This window comes from Heterodontus francisci, chromosome 3, assembly GCF_036365525.1.
Source record: "Heterodontus francisci isolate sHetFra1 chromosome 3, sHetFra1.hap1, whole genome shotgun sequence".
NCBI lineage: Eukaryota > Metazoa > Chordata > Chondrichthyes > Heterodontiformes > Heterodontidae > Heterodontus > Heterodontus francisci.
In genome coordinates this window covers 160,175,158-160,191,693 of record NC_090373.1, presented here as the reverse complement: position 1 = coordinate 160,191,693, position 16,536 = coordinate 160,175,158, and the positions used below count along the sequence as shown (strand labels likewise).

General features: G+C 43.1%; 1 protein-coding gene across 1 annotated transcript in view; it reads right to left on the bottom strand.

Moving 5' to 3' along the window:
* Positions 1 to 16,536, bottom strand: part of nr2e1 (nuclear receptor subfamily 2, group E, member 1) — a 48,051-nt gene that overhangs the window by 22,066 nt on the left and 9,449 nt on the right. Inside the window, exon 4 of the mRNA XM_068019245.1 lies at positions 5,568 to 5,794. Coding sequence (XP_067875346.1) covers positions 5,568 to 5,794 — 227 coding nt within the window. The remainder of the gene's footprint in view (positions 1 to 5,567; positions 5,795 to 16,536) is intronic.

Genomic DNA, 16,536 nt, shown 5'->3' with positions numbered 1-16,536 from the left:
GAGTGACTGCCCTTGACATCAAGGCAGCATTTGACCGAGTATGGCATCAAGGAGCCCTAGCAAAACTGGAGTCAATGGGAATCAAGGGGAAAACTCTTTGCTGGCTGCAGTCATAGCTAGCGCAAACGAAGATGGTTGTAGTTGTTGGAGGTCAATCATCTGAGCTCCAGGACATCACTGCAGGAGTTCCTCAGGGTAGTGTCCTTGGCCCAGCCATCTTCAGCTGCTTCGTCAATGACCTTCCTTCAATCATAAGGCCAGAAGTAGGGATGTTCGCTGATGATTGCACAATGTTCCACACCATTCGTGACTTCAGATACTGAAGCAGTCAGTGTAGAATTGCAGCCAGACCTGGACAATATCCAAGGCTTGGGCTGATAAGTGGCAAGTAACATTTGTGCCACACAAGTGCCAGGCAATGACCATCTCCAACGAGAGAATCTAACCATCTCCCCTTGACATTCAATGGCATTACCATCGCTGAAACCCCCACTATCAACATCCTAGGGGCTGCCATTGACCAGAAACTGAACTGGAGTAGCCAAATAAATACCGTGGCTACAAGAGCAGGTCAGAGACTAGTAATCCTGAGGTGAGTAACTCACCTCCTGACTCCCCAAAGCCTGTCCACCATCTACAAGGCACAAATCAGGAGTGTGATGGAATACTCTCACTTGCATGGATGGATGCAGCTCCAACAACACTCAAGAAGCTCGACACCATCCAGGACAAAGCAGCCTGCTTCATTGGCACCCCATCTACAAACATTCACTCCCTCCACCACTGACGCACAGTGGCAGCAGTGTGTACCATCTACAAGATGCACTGCAGCAATGCACAAAGGTTCCTTACACAGCACCTTCCAAACCTGTGACCTCTCCAACCAGAAGGACAAGGGCAGCAAATGCATGGGAACACCACCACCTGCAAGTTCCCCTCCAAGTCACACACCATCCTGACTTGGAACTATATCGCTGTTCTTCCACTGTTGCTGGGTCAAAATCCTGGAACTCCCTTCCTAACAGCACTGTGGGTGTACCTACCCCAAATGGACTGCAGCGGTTCAAGAAGGCATCTCACCACCACCTTCTCAAGTGCAATTAGGGATGGGCAATAAATGCTGGCCTGGCCAACGACGCCCACATCCCATGAATGAATTTTTTAAAAACTCTTTGCCCCTCATTCTCTATTCTTAGGGAATATCCTCTGTACTTTTGATATTCATCTTGCATCTCTGTTTTATAAACATAATTGTCACAGACACTAAACTTGGAAGTATTGTGAACTGTGAGCAGGATAGTGATAGACCTCCAAGAGGCCAGACAGGCTGGTGGAATGGGCAGGCATATGGCAGATGAAATTTAATTCAAAGACATGTGAAATGATATCTTTTGTGAAGAACTAGGAGCAACAACATAAAATAAAGGGTACAATTTTAAATGGGATGCAGGAGCAGAGAGAGACCTGGGGGTATATATGCATAAATCATTGAAGGTGGCAGAGCAGCTTGAGAAAGTTAGTAAGGCATATGGGATCCAGGCTTTATAAATAGGGGCATAAAGTATAAAAGCAAGGTGGTTATGGTGAACCTTTATAAAGCACTGGTTGAGCTCCAGCTGCTGTATTGTCAATTCTGGGCAGGCAGGACATGAAGGTATTGGAGAGGGTGCAGAAATGATTTACAAAAATGGTTCCAGGGATGAGGGACTTCAGTTATGAGGATAAATTGGAGAAGCTGGGGCTGTTCTATACAGAGAAGAGAAGGTTGAGAGGAGATTTGATAGAGGTGTTCAAAATCATGAGGGGTCTTGACAGAGTAGATAGGGAGAAACTGTTTCCATTGGAGAACCAGAGGACACCAATTTCAGGTGAATGGCAAAAAGAACCAAAAATGACATCTGGAATGCACTGCCTAAGACAATGGTGTAGGCAGGTTCAATCATGGCTTTCAAAAGGGTATAGGAAAATTAGCTGAAGAGAAAAAAATTGCAGGGCTATGGGGGAACCACAGGGAGTGGGACTAGGTGAGTTGCTCTTGCAGAGAGCCAGCACAGACATGAAAGGCCAAATGGCCTCCTTCTGTGCTGTAAGAATTCTATGAATAGTATTGATAGAGTAAACAAGGAGAAACTTTTTCCAGTGGCAGAAGTGTTGATAACCAGACACAGATCTAAAGCATCTGGAGAAAAAAAAAGAGGCATTATGAAGGAAAAAATATTTATGCAGCACACTGGGTGATTTGGAATGCACTGCTTGAGGGGGGTGGTAGTAGAAGATTCAATACTAACTTTCAAAAGGGAATTGAATAAATACTTTAATATATTTTACAGGGCTATGGTGAAAGAGCAGGAGAGTGTAGATAGAGAGAAACTGCTCCCACTCGTGAAAGGATTGAGAACGAAAGGGCACAGATTTAAAGTATTTGGTAAGAGAAGCAAAAGTGACAATGAGGAAAAACTTTTTCACACAGTGAATGGTTAAGGTCTGGAATGCACTGCCTGAGAGTGTGGCGGAGGCAGGTTCAATTGAAGCATTCAAAAGGGAATTAGACTGTTATATGAAAAGGAAGAATGTGCAGGGTTAGGAGGAGAAGGCAGGGGAATGAGACTGTGGGAGTTGCTCTTTGAGAGCCAGTGTGGACACGATGGGCCGAATGACCTCCATCTGCGCTGTAACAATTCTGTGATTCTGAGTGTGACCAATATGATAGCTCTACTAAAGAGCTGGCACAGACATGATGGACTGAATGGCCTTCTTCTGAGCTGTATCATTCTATAATTCCATGGTTCTAAGATGCAATGTACTCATCTCGTATCTCAGCTCTGCCATCTGCCTCCACAAGATCATTTCTTTTTTGGCCCCTAATTGGTCCCACCCTTCCTTTGACCAACCTTTTACTATTGGTGTTTTAAAAATACTTTTGGATTCTCTTTTATGTTTGCTTCTACTCTCACTCTCTATTTGTCCCTCTTATTCCCCTTTTTAGATTTCCTCTGTACTTTCTGTAATGAGTTTAGCTCTTTACTGTATAATGAACCACACATTTATCATAAGCCTCCTCATGCAAGTTGTAGTACAGTAAGATTGCCGAGAGGGCAGGTAATCAGTTTGGAGGGTGAATCTGTTCTTCAGCGGTAGCGTGAAACAGTAAGGAATGGCAGCCCATTGATTTCAATCAAAAGAAACTGGCGGGGTGCAAAACGGGCAAAAGGGAATGGCCCGTTTTGCTAGAGAGACCACGTTCGCCCAAACGCCGTATATACTTTACAAATAACAATTTACGAAATGTAAAACAAATCATTCTAAAACATTCCTGCAGCAGCAGTTAACCAAGCCCTGTTCAAACCACACAATTTATAGCACACATTGCAAACCAACTTCATTCAAATTCTATTCAAGATGAACGCGGCTGGATTACTCAGCAATCGTTGCGATGTTTGCTTTCGGATTCCCTGAAACTGCAGGAAGCCACTCACCTACAGAGCACTCTGAGCTTTGAAAGCAGATTTCCATTTGTAGGGTTGGTGCTTGTTTGCTGAGACGAGGTGCATTCTCAGACTGAAACAGAGCATCAACCCACTCCCCATAAGGTTTGAGACCATGTGGCCATTTCCCCCACATGCTGAAACAGCCAAGAGCGAAATAAGTGTTCACCATCGGACAATGTGCAATCGCTGTACTGAAAACGACTTGAGGTAAATTGATACAATTACCGAAATGGGCCTTTGCAAGCCGACAACATGCCTAATTGTAGAACGTGAGCTTGTTTTTTTAAATTAACAATTATATATTTACACGACATTGGGTGTTCTTTTTAAATTGTACAAATCCAAGTTGAGTCTGAGAACGGAGTTATGATATCATTGTCTTCCCTGGATTGTTGGAGTTAAAGGTGGTAGTTTTTGGCCCCGCTAACTGGGATCGTTTTCAGTTGATGGGATCGTGTTGCACTGAAGTCAATCAGTATTTTACTGTAGTCAGATATATTGTGTTCGAATCAATGGGAGCTGGTTTGCAGCACAACGCCACAAAGGGAAAAGAAAACTGCCGCGCTTCAATATTCCGATGACGGATTAGTCAACTGATAATCTTTTCACATGGGGTTAGCGTGGGTTCAGCCTCGGGGTATAGCAAGCAACAATAGAAATTTGCTGGTATAAACTACTGCCATCGTCCTTATATTACAGAAAATGTCCACAAACATAATTAAACCAAATGGCCTCTATGTATGCGTGTGGAAAAGGGAAAGGCTTCCATTTATATAGCGCCTTTCATGCCCTCAGGACCTCACAAAGAGCTTTACAGCCCATGAAGTACTTTTTGAAGTGAAGTCGCTGTTGTAATGTGTGAAATGAGGCTTTTCGCACAGCAAGCTCCCACAACCAGCAATGTGACAATGATTAGATAATTTGTTTTAGTGATGCTGATTGAGGGGTAGATATTGTGTAGGGAACTAGGGACAACTTCCTTGCTCTCCTTCAAAATAGTGCCATGGCACCTTTTGCATCCACCTGAAAGGGCAGATAGGGCCTCAGGTTCAACATCACATCTGAATGACAGCACCAACAGTGCAGCACTCCCTCAACACTGCACTGAAGTATCAGCCAAAGTTTTTGAGTTCAAGTCTCTGGAGGGGTCTTTGAACCCACAAACCTCTGACTCAGACGTGAGAGTGCGACCCACTGAGCCATGCTGACAGTCCGTGTGTGTGAGACTGTGTGCCCATGTGTGACATGTATGGGCATCGTGTGTGCCTACAGGAGTGGGCATCATGTGTTTCCACTTTTGTGTTTGAATATTGTGTGCGTGTCTGTGTGTGGGTATGTGTGTCTGTGTATCTATACATGTTTGTGTGGGTATGTGTGTCTGTGCATCTATATATGTTTGTGTGGGTATCGTGTGTCTGTGTATCTATATATGTTTGTGTGGGTATGTGTGTCTGTGTATCTATATATGTTTGTGTGGGTATTGTGTGTCTGTGTATCTATATATGTTTGTGTGGTTATGTGTGTCTGTGTATCTATATATGTTTGTGTGGGTATGTGTGTCTGTGTATCTATATATGTTTGTGTGGTTATGTGTGTCTGTGTATCTATATATGTTTGTATGGGTATGTGTGTCTGTGTATCTATATATTTTTGTGTGGGTATGTGTGTCTGTGTATCTATATATGTTTGTGTGGGTATGTGTGTCTGTGTATCTATATATGTTTGTGTGGGTATGTGTGTCTGTGTATCTATATATGTCTGTGTGGGTATCGTGTGTTTGCTGTAATCGCACTGCAAAGAAAATCGGGTCAGAACGTAAGCTTTATATTTATGAGTGGATAAAACAAATGTTGAGTTCCGCAACTATTAATATTTAAGTTAAAACTGAGTTCCCTTTTTGATTGGTACAATTTTTGGCTAAATAGCTGGGCACAACCACCATTTCCTGTCTCAAGAACCTGGCTGTATTGACTCCTGGGTGCAGAATGACTGCATCATGTTCCTCGCTTGTTCATTGATTTTCTTTGTTGCGATCCGAAAGCAGCCTTTCAGTGCTCGAAGATGAAAATGATCAATTACCTTTGGAGTTGGCTGTGGTAAACCCACCAACGCCTGACGATCGGACCCAGTAGTGAGGTCGATGTTGTGGGTTTCTAACTGGGTGACAGCAGTGAAGAAAGCTGGTCCGGGTAAAGCGGCTGCTGGGTAAGGAGTGACACCTCCATTTACTTCCTTGTGTCCCCGGAAATACAGGGCTACTTGCTTCCTTATCGTTGATGTCCTCGGACCCCGTTCATGTTGCACAGCTACGAGGGAAAACTCAAGAATAAGGCATTGGAAAAGGCAAAATATGAAGTGAATCCGGTGTATTTTTATGTAGTGATCTGTTCATTCATTCTCCGATTTGTTTGCTACACATAGGTTAAGTGAATTTAATAGTAACAAATCCCTTTGGCCAGATTGCGTAGCGTATATCCGAGGTTGAGGAGAGGAGAAAATTATGGAGCACTCACTGTCTTCATGAATGAATCATTGGGCACAGGAGAAGTTCCACGGAACTGGAAGGAAATCATGGTTAATACCTTTATTTAGAATAGGGATGTATCTGAACTAGGCAATTACAGTACTGCTAGCCTAAGATAAATAAATGGTGGGAAAGTAGAAACCATGCTACCGATTAGCCCAGAAGGGTCAAGAATGAGAAGCACCGAAGGAGGCCATTCAGCTCATCTTGCCTGTGCCAGAACAGCAAATTTGAAAAAGTTACAATTTACTTATAAAATTTAATAAGCTACAAGCCAAATCTTTTCCATTTCCTTGAAGGTTTTACAAATAGGTGCCAGCATTGACTCAGTGGTAGCTCTCTTGCCTCTAAGTCGGAAGTGGAACAGACTAGAGATAAAGCTATTTAGATCTAATATTATGTAATGAAACAGGGTTAATTTGTAATATCATAGTAAAAGATCCACTGGGAAACAGTGATCATAATACCATTGAATTCCATGTTAAGTTTGAAAGTGACATACTCCAACCACAAACAAGAATCTTAAAATTAAACAAAGCCAATTATGTAGGTATGAGGGGAGAACTAGCTAAGGTAAATTGGGTAAATAGACAAAGTATGGTGGTAAATGAACAGTGTGAAACCTTTAAGAAAACAATTCAAAACATTCAACAAAAATACATTCCATTGCAAAACAAAAACTCTGCAAGACTGGCCCATCTGTGACTCACTCGGGAAGTTAAGGATAATATTAGATTAAAAGAGACTTACAATGTTGTGAGAAAAAAAAACAGTAGCAAGTCTGAGGATTGGGAGTGATTTAGAAACCAGCAAAGAGCCACCAAAAATTGATAAGGAAAAAATAGAATGAGTAAACAAGCCAGTAATATAAAAACAGATTGTAAGAGCTTTTATAGCTATATAAAAAAGGAAGAGAGTAGCTAAAGTAAACATTCATCCCTTAAAAGCAGAGACAGGAAAAATCATCACGGGGAATCAGACAGAGGCTTTGAAGAAATATTTTGTGTCTGCCTTCACTGTAGAAGACTCAAGTTTCATACCAGAAATAAAACGGTAACCTAGGGGGTAAAAAGAGTGAGGAAATTAATATCAGCAGAGAAAAAGCATTGGAGAAACTTAAGGGACTAAAATCCAACAAATCCCTGGGACCTGATGGACTAAACCCTAAGGTTCTAAAAGGGATAGCTGCAGAGATAGTGGATGTGCTAGCTATGATTTTCCAAAATTCCTTAGATTCGGGAATGTCCTTTCAGATTGGAAGTTGGCAAATGATTCACCACTTTACAAGAAAGGAGAGCGAAAACAGTGAACTACAGGCCAGTTAGTCTATCAGTTATTGAGAAAACGTTGGAATCTATTACATACGAATTATGAGCAGGCCACTCAGCCCTTCGAGCCTGCTCTGCCATTCAATAAGATCATGGCTGAACTGATTACTCCACATTTCCAACTACCCCCAATAACCTTCCACCCCCTTGCTTATCAAGAATCTATCTACCTCTGCCTTAAAATATTCAAAGACTCTGCTACCAACACCTTTTGAGGAATAGAATTCCAAAGACTCACGACCCTCAGAGAAAAAAATTCTCCTCATCTCTGTCTTAAATGGGCAACCCCTTATTTTTAAACAGTGACCCCTAGTTCTAGATTCTCCCACAAGGGGAAACATCCTTTCCACATTCACCATGTCAAGACCCCTCAGGGGGTTGCCTCTTACTCTTCTAAATTCCAGCAGATAGAAGCCTAGCCTGTCCAATCTTTCCTCATAAGACAGCCCACCCATTCCAGGTATTAGTCTAGTAAACCTTCTCTGTACTGCCTCCAATGCACTATATCATTCCTTAAATAAGGAGACCAGTACTGTACACAATATTCCAGATGTGGTCTCACCAATGCCCTGTATAGCTGAAGCATAACCTTCCTACTTTTGTATTCAATTCCCCTCATGATAAAGGATAACATTCTATTAGTTTTCCTAATTACATGCTGTACCTGCATAATAACCTTTTGTGATTCATGCACTAGGACACCCAGATCCCTCTGCATCTCAGAGCTCTGCAATCTCTCATCATTTACATAATGTGCTTTTTTATTCTTCCTGCCAAAGTGGACAATTTCACACTTTCCCACATTATACTCCATTTGCCAGATCTTTGCCCACTCACTTAACCTATCTATATCCCTTTGTAGCCTCCTTATGTCCTCTTCACAAGTTACTTTCCTACCTATTTTTGTGTCATCAGCAAATTTAGCAACCATACCTTCGGTCCCTTCATCTAAGTCATTTATATAAATTGCAAAAAGTTGAGGCCCCAGCACAGATCCCTGCGGCACACCACTTGTTACATCTTGCCAACCAGAAAATGACGCATTTATGCCTACTGTTTCCTGTTAGCTAATTAATCTTCTACCTATGCCAAATAAAAGCTAAATAATAGCTAAATAATCTTCTACCAGCAGACACGGTCTCTTCAGACTACTAGAAAAGATTGGATGGCCACCAAAGCTACTAATTATCATCACCTCATTCCATGACAATATGAAAGGCACAATTCAACATGGTGGCTCCTCATCAGACCCCTTTCCTATCCTGAGTGGCGTGAAACAGGGCTGTGTTCTCGCACCCACACTTTTTGGGATTTTCTTCTCCCTACTGCTTTCACATGCGTTCAAGACCTCGGAAGAAGGAATTTTCCTCCACAAAAGATCAGGGGGCAGGTTGTTCAACCTTGCCCGTCTAAGAGCGACGTCCAAAGTACGGAAAGTCCTCATCAGGGAACTCCTCTTTGCTGACGATGCTGCTTTAACATCTCACACTGAAGAGTGTCTGCAGAGTCTCATCGACAGGTTTGCGGCTGCCTGCAATGAATTTGGCCTAACCATCATCCTCAGGAAAATGAACATCATGGGGCAGGACGTCAGAAATGCTCCATCCATCAATATTGGCGACCACGCTCTGGAAGTGGTTCAAGAGTTCACCTACCTAGGCTCAACTATCATCAGTAACCTGGCTCTAGATGCAGAAATCAACAAGCGCATGGGAAAGGCTTCTACTGCTGTGTCCAGAATGGCCAAGAGAGTGTGGGAAAATGGCGCAATGACGCGGAACACAAAAGTCTGAGCGTATCAAGCCTGTGTCCTCAGTACCTTGCTCTATGGCAGCGAGGCCTGGACAACTTATGTCAGCCAAGAGCGACGTCTCAATTCATTCCATCTTCGCTGCCTCTGGAAAATACTTGGCATCAGGTGGCAGGACCGTATCTCCAACACAGAAGTCCTCGAGGCGGCCAACATCCCCAGCTTTTACACACTACTGAGTCAGCGGCGCTTGAGATGGCTTGGCCATGTGAGCCGCATGGAAGATGGCAGGATCCCCAAAGACACATTGTACAGCGAGCTTGCCACTGGTATCAGACCCATCGGCCGTCCATGTCTCCGCTTTAAAGATGTCTGCAAACGCGACATGAAATCCTGTGACATTGATCACCAGTGTTCGCCAGAGTTGTCGGACAGCCATAAAGGCGGGGCTAAAGTGTGGCGAGTCGAAGAGACGTAGCAGCTGGCAGGAAAAAAGACAGAGGCGCAAGGGGAGAGCCAACTGTGTAACAGCCCCGACAATCACATTTTTCTGCAGCACCTATGGAAGAGCCTGTCACTCTAGAATTGGCCTATATAGCCACTATATAACGTGTGGTTAACTAAAACAGTTAGAGAGTATCAAACTTAAAGAAAAAGACTATAATTGTGCAAAGATGGAAGGCAGGTCAGAAGATTAGACAGAATATAAAAAACAGCGAAGGTTGACTAAAAGATTGATAAGGTAAAATTAGAGTACGAGAGAAAGCTAGCTAGAAATATAAAGACAGATAGTAAGAATTTCTATAGATATTTAAAAAAGAAATAACCCTAACCCTTGGAATTTTTCTTTCTCGGTGAAATGTATCTATGCTGTGTATTCTGAAATAACCCCTTAAATGGCTGCCACTGCATCTCTAATGTTCTATCCCTTAACTTGATTTGTGAGTTCTCTTTAGCTAGCTCTGCTTTCATGCTCATAATTGCCCTTATTTAAGTTTGAGATACTAGTCTTGGACCCACTCTTCTCTCCTTCAAACTGAATGTAAAATTCAATCATATGATTGCTGCTACCTAAGGGTGCCTTAACTATGAGGTCATTAATTAATCCTATCTCATTGCACAATACCAGGTGTAGTATAGCCTGCTCTCTGGTTGGCTCCAGAATGTATTGTTCCAAGAAATTATCCTAACAACATTCTATGTATTCATCTAGGCTACCTCTACCCATCTGATTTTTCCAGTCTATATGTAGGTTAAAATCTCCCCTAAGTATCGCTGTACCTTTCTGACAAGCTGCCATAATTTCTTCCTTTATACCCCGTCCTACAGTGTGGTTAATGTTAGGTGGCCTGTACACCACTCCCACAAGTGAATTCTTCCCTTTATGATTTCTCATCTCTATCCAAACTGCTTCTACATCCAGGTCTCCTGAACTTAGGTCATCCCTTTCTATTACGCTAATATCATTAATTAACAGAGCTACCCCTCCTCCTTTTCCTAGCTTCCTGTCCTTTCTAAATGCCATGTACCCTTCAATATTCAAGTCCCAATCTGTGTCATCCTTATTAAAGAAGTCTTAACAATGCACTTAGAAAAGCACAGTATGATTAGAACAAGTCAACATGGTTTTAGAACATAGAACATAGAACAGTACAGCACAGTACAGGCCCTTCGGCCCACGATGTTGTGCCGACCCTTTAACCTACTCTAAGATCAAACTACCTACATACCCTTCATTCTACTATCATCCATGTACCTATCCAAAAGTCGCTTAAATGTCCCTAATGTATCTGCTTCTACTACCACCGCTGGCAGTGCATTCCACACACCCACCACTCTCTGTGTAAAGAACCTACCTCTGACATCTCCCCGAAGCCTTCCTCCAATCACCTTAAAATTATGCCCCCTGGTGATAGCCCTTTCTGCCCTGGGAAAATGACTCTGGCTATCCACTCTATCTATGCCTCTCATCATCTTGTACACCTCTATCAAGTCACCTCTCATCCTTCTTTGCTCCAATGAGAAAAGCCCTAGCTCCCTCAACCTTTCTTCATAAGACATGTCCTCCAGTCCAGGCAGCATCCTGGTAAATCTTCTCTGCACCCTCTCTAAAGCTTCCACATCCTTGCTATAATGAGGCGACCAGAACTGAACACAATATTCCAAGTGTGGTCTAACCAGGGCTTTATAGAGCTGCAGCATAACCTCGCGGCTCTTAAACTCAATCCCTGTTAATGAAAGCCAACACCACATACGCCTTCTTAACAACCCTATCAACTTGGGTGCCAACTTTGAGGGATCTATGGACGTGGACCCCAAGATCCCTCTGTTCCTCCACACTGCCAAGAATCCTGCCTTTAAGCCTGTATTCTGCATTCAAATTCAACCTTCCAAAATGAATCACTTCACACTTTTCCAGGTTGAACTCCATCTGCCACTTCTCAGCCCAGCTCTGCATCCTGTCAATGTCCCGTTGCAACCTACAACAGCCTTCCACACTATCCACCACTCCAGCAACCTTTGTGTCATCGGCAAACTTACTAACCCAGCCTTCCCCTTCCTCATCCAAGTCATTTATAAAAATCACAAAGAGCAGAGGTCCCAGAACAGATCCCTGCGGAACACCACTGGTCACCGAGCTCCAGGCTGAATACTTTCCATCTACTACCACCCTCTGTCTTCTATGGGCCAGCCAATTCTGTATCCAGACAGCCAAATTTCTCTGTATTCCATGCCTCCTTACTTTCTGAATGAGCCTACCATGGGGAACCTTATCAAACGCCTTGCTAAAATCCAAATACACCACATCCACTGCTCTTCCTTCATCAATGTGTTTTGTCACATCCTCAAAGAATTCAATAAGGCTTGTGAGGCATGACCTGCCCCTCACAAAGCCATGCTGACTATCTCTAATCAAACTATGCTTTTCCAAATAATCATAAATCCTGTCTCTCAGAATCTTCTCCAATAATTTGCCCACCACCGACGTAAGACTGACTGGTCTGTAATTCCCAGGGTTATCCCTATTCCCTTTCTTGAACAAGGGAATAACATTTGTCACCCTCCAATCATCTGGTACTACTCCAGTGGACAAAGGCGCGGCAATCTCTTCCCTCGCTTCCCGTAATATCCTTGGGTGTATCCTGTCTGGCCCCAGGGACTTATCTATCCTCATGTCTTTCAAAATTTCCAGCACATCCTCCTTCTTAACATCAACCTGTTCGAGCATATTAGCCTGTTTCACGCTGTCCTCACAAACGACAAGGTCCCTCTCACTAGTAAATACTGAAGCAAAGTATTCATTTAGGACCTCCCCTACCTCCTCCGACTCCAGGCACAAGTTCCCTCCACTATCCCTGATTGGCCCTACCCTCACTCTGGCCATCCTCTTGTTCCTCACATAAGTGTAGAACGCCTTGGGATTTTCCTTAATCCTAACTGCCAAGACTTTTTCAAGTCCCCTTCTAGCTCTCCTAAGTCCATTCTTCAGTTCCTTCCTGGCTACCTTGTAACCCTCTAGAGCCCTGTCTGATCCTTGCTTCCTCAACCTTAAGTAAGCTTCCTTCTTCCTCTTGACTAGCTGTTCCACATCTCTTGTCAACCAAGGTTCCTTCACCCTACCATCCCTTCCTTGCCTCATCGGGACAAACCTATCCAGTCACAGCAAGTGCTCCCAAAACAACCTCCACATTTCTGTCGTGCATTTCCCTGAGAACATCTGTTCCCAATTTAAGCTCCCCAGTTCCTGCCTAATAGCAGGGGCGGAACAGTGGCGCAGTGGTTAGCACCGCAGCCTCACAGCTCCAGCGACCCGGGTTCAATTCTGGGTACTGCCTGTGTGGAGTTTGCATGTTCTCCCTGTGTCTGTGTGGGTTTCCTCCAGGTGCTCCGGTTTCCTCCCACATGCCAAAAGACTTGCAGGTTGATAGGTAAATTGGCCATTATAAATTGCCCCTAGTATAGGTAGGTGGTGGGAAATAAAGGGACAGGTGGGGATGTGGTAGGAATATGGAATTAGTGTAGGATTAGTATAAATGGGTGGTTGATGGTCGGCACAGACCCGGTGGGCTGAAGGGCCTGTTTCAGTGCTGTATCTCCAAACTAAACTAATTCCCCTCCCCCACTTAAATATTTTCCCATCCTGTCTGCTCCTATCCCTCTCCATGACTATAGTAAAGGTCAGGGAGTTGTGATCACTATCACCGAAATGCTCTCCCACCGAGAGATCTGCCACCTGGCCTGGTTCGTTGCCAAGCACCAAATCCAATATAGCCTCCCCTCTCGTCGGCCTATCTACATATTGAGTCAGGAAACCTTCCTGGACACACCTGACAAAAACTGCTCCACCAAACTATTTGCACTAAGGAGGTTCCAATCAATATTAGGGAAGTTGAAGTCACCTATGACAACAACCCTGTTACTTCTGCACCTTTCCAAAATCTGCCTCCCAATCTGTTCCTCCGTGTCTCTGTTGCTATTGGGGGGTCTATGGAAAACTCCCAATAAAGTGACTGCTCCTTTCCTGTTTCTGACCTCCACCCATAATGACTCAGTAGACAAACCCTCCTCGATGACCTCCCTTTCTGCAGCTGTGATACTATCCCTGATTAGCAATGCCACTCCCCCACCTCTTTTACCTCCCTCCCTATTCCTTTTGAAACATCTAAACCCTGGAACATCCAACATCCATTCCTGCCCCTGTGATATCCAAGTCTCCGTAATGGCCACAACATCGTAGCTCCAAGTACTGATCCATGCTCTAAGTTCATCACCCTTATTCCTGACACTTCTTGCGTTAAAATAGACACACTTCAACCCATCATACTGTCTGCAACTTTGCCCTGTCAACTGTCTAACTGTTTTAGTAAAAGGAAATCCTGTTTGACAAATTTATTAGAGTTTTTGAAGATGTAACTAGTGAGGTAGATAAAGGGGAACCAGTAGATGTAGTATACCTGGATTTCCAAAAGGCATTTGATAAGGTGGCACACAAAAGATTAATAGGCAAGATAAGGCCTCATGGAGTTGGGGTTAGTATATTAGCATGGATAGAGGATTGGTTAACGGATAGGAAGCAAAGAGTGGGCATAAATGGGGCATTTTCAAGTTGGCAGGCAGTGAATAGTGGAGTGCTGCAAGGATCAATGCTGGGCCCTCAGCTTTTTACAATCTATATTAATGACTTAGATACATTATTCTCTGTCTCTTCATCTAAGTTTGCTATGATACAAAGGTAGGTGGAAAGTAAGCTGTGGGGAGGACACAGGCTGCAAAGAGATATAGACTGGTTAAGTGAGTGGGCAACAAGATGGCATATGGAATATAATGTAGGGAAGTGTGAAGTTATTTGCTTTAGTTGAAAGAATAGGAAAGCAGATTTTTTTTTTGAAAAGAGAGAAATTTGTGTGTTGATATTCAAAGAAACGTGGGTTTGCTTGTACAAGGAGCACAGAAAGTTAGCATGCAGGTACAGCAAGCAATTAGGAAGGCAAATGGCATGTTGACCTTTTTTGCAAGGGGATTCAAGTACAGGAATCAAGAAGTCTTGCTACAATTATACAGGGTTTTGATGAGGCCACATCTGGAATACGGTGTGCAGTTTTGGTCTCCACATTTAAGAAAGGATATACTTATATTGTAGGGAGGATAGCAAAGGTTCACTAACTTGGTTCCTGGGATGAGGGATTGGCCAAGATGAGGGGCTGAGTAAATTGGGCCTTTATTCTCTTGAGTTTAGAAGAATGAGAGGTGATCGATCTCATTGAAACTTACAAGATTCTGAAGGGGCTGGATAGGGTAGACACAGATTGTTTCCACTGGTCAAGGAATCTAAAACATGGGGGCACAATCTCAGGATAAGGGGCTGATCATTTAAGACTGAAATGAGAAATAACTTCAAAGGGTTGTGAATCTTTGGCATTTTCTAACCCAAAGGGTTGTGGATGCTCTATCGTTGAATACATTTAAGGCTGGGATGGACAGATTTTTGGTCTCAGGGAATCAACGGATCTGGCAAACGGGCGAACATAGAATTGAAACCTCAGATCAACCATGAACGTATCGAATGGCCGAGCAGGTTCAATGGGCCATATGGTCTATTCCTGCTCCTAATTCTTGTATTCTTGTTTATGGGTTCAAGATCCCATTCCACAGACTGAAGCGCAAAATCCAGGCTACTATAGTACAGAGGGCCCACTGGCTAATCTAAGGAGCTTTTTCTCAAATGGAAGCTTTGTCTCCATTCTACCCTCTCCATTAGATATAAAATATCTCATAGCACTATTTGAAGAAGGGCATAGTAGTTCTAGAAAGAACTTGCATTCCTACTGTGCCTTTCACGATCTCATGATGATCTCTGAAATTGCATCACAAACAATGAAGTACTTTTTAAAGTGTAGTCACTGTTGTAATGTAGGAAACCAGTCAGCCAATTTGCCCACAGCAAACTCCTACATATAGCAATGAGATAAGTGATTTGATGGAGAGTTCTCCTGTGTCCTGGCCAATACCTAGCAGTCAAACAACAAACAGATTGTCTGATCATCAAATTGCTGTTTGAGAGCTTGATGTGCATAAATGGGCTGTCATGTTTCTTACATTATAACAGTCATCACACTTCAAAAGTACTTAATTGGCTTTAAAATGCTTTCAGAGTGACTGGAGTTTAGAAAGACACTATATAAATGAAAGTTCTTTCTTTAAAGCAAATTACAACCACCTCTTGCAATAAAGGTTAACATACCATTTGCCTTCCTATGAGAAGAGATTGGAAAGGATGAACCTGTATTTTCTGGAGTTTAGAAGGATAAGAGGTAATCTCAATGAAACATAACATCCTTAGAGGCCTTGCTAGTGTAATGCTGAGAGGCTGCTTCCCCTGGGTGGAGTGTCTAGAACTAGGGGTCATAATCGCAGGACTGAGATGAGGAGATATTTTTCACTCAGTTGTAAATCTTTATAATTCTCTACCCCAGACTGCTGTGGTGCTCAGCCAATCAGTTCAAAACTGGGATTCATAGATTTTTGGGCACCAAGGGGTGTGGGAGTAGGGAGGGAGAGTGGAGTTGATGAAGAAATTAAGCCACAATCTTATTGAATGATGGAGCAAGCTTGAGGGACCCTATAGCCTACTCCTGTTTCTGTTTATGTTCTAATATTCACTTGGCGTTTAAGAAGACAACCTTTAATCAGGTCCCAGCTGAAAAGCTTCTATCAAATCTAAAAAAAAAGGGTGGGGGGATTCCAAAGGTAGAAAAAATATTGGATAATAGGAAACAGGAACTTCTTGTGACTGCTGTAGTCTCAGACTGGAGAAGAGATGCTGATTGGAGTGTCAGTTGGGTCAGGTCTTTGACCCTTGTTGATTCTTATCTGCATAAATCTTCTGGATGCAACAACTAATTGTAAATTCAATAAATTAACAAATTACACTAAAATAGAGAGAGG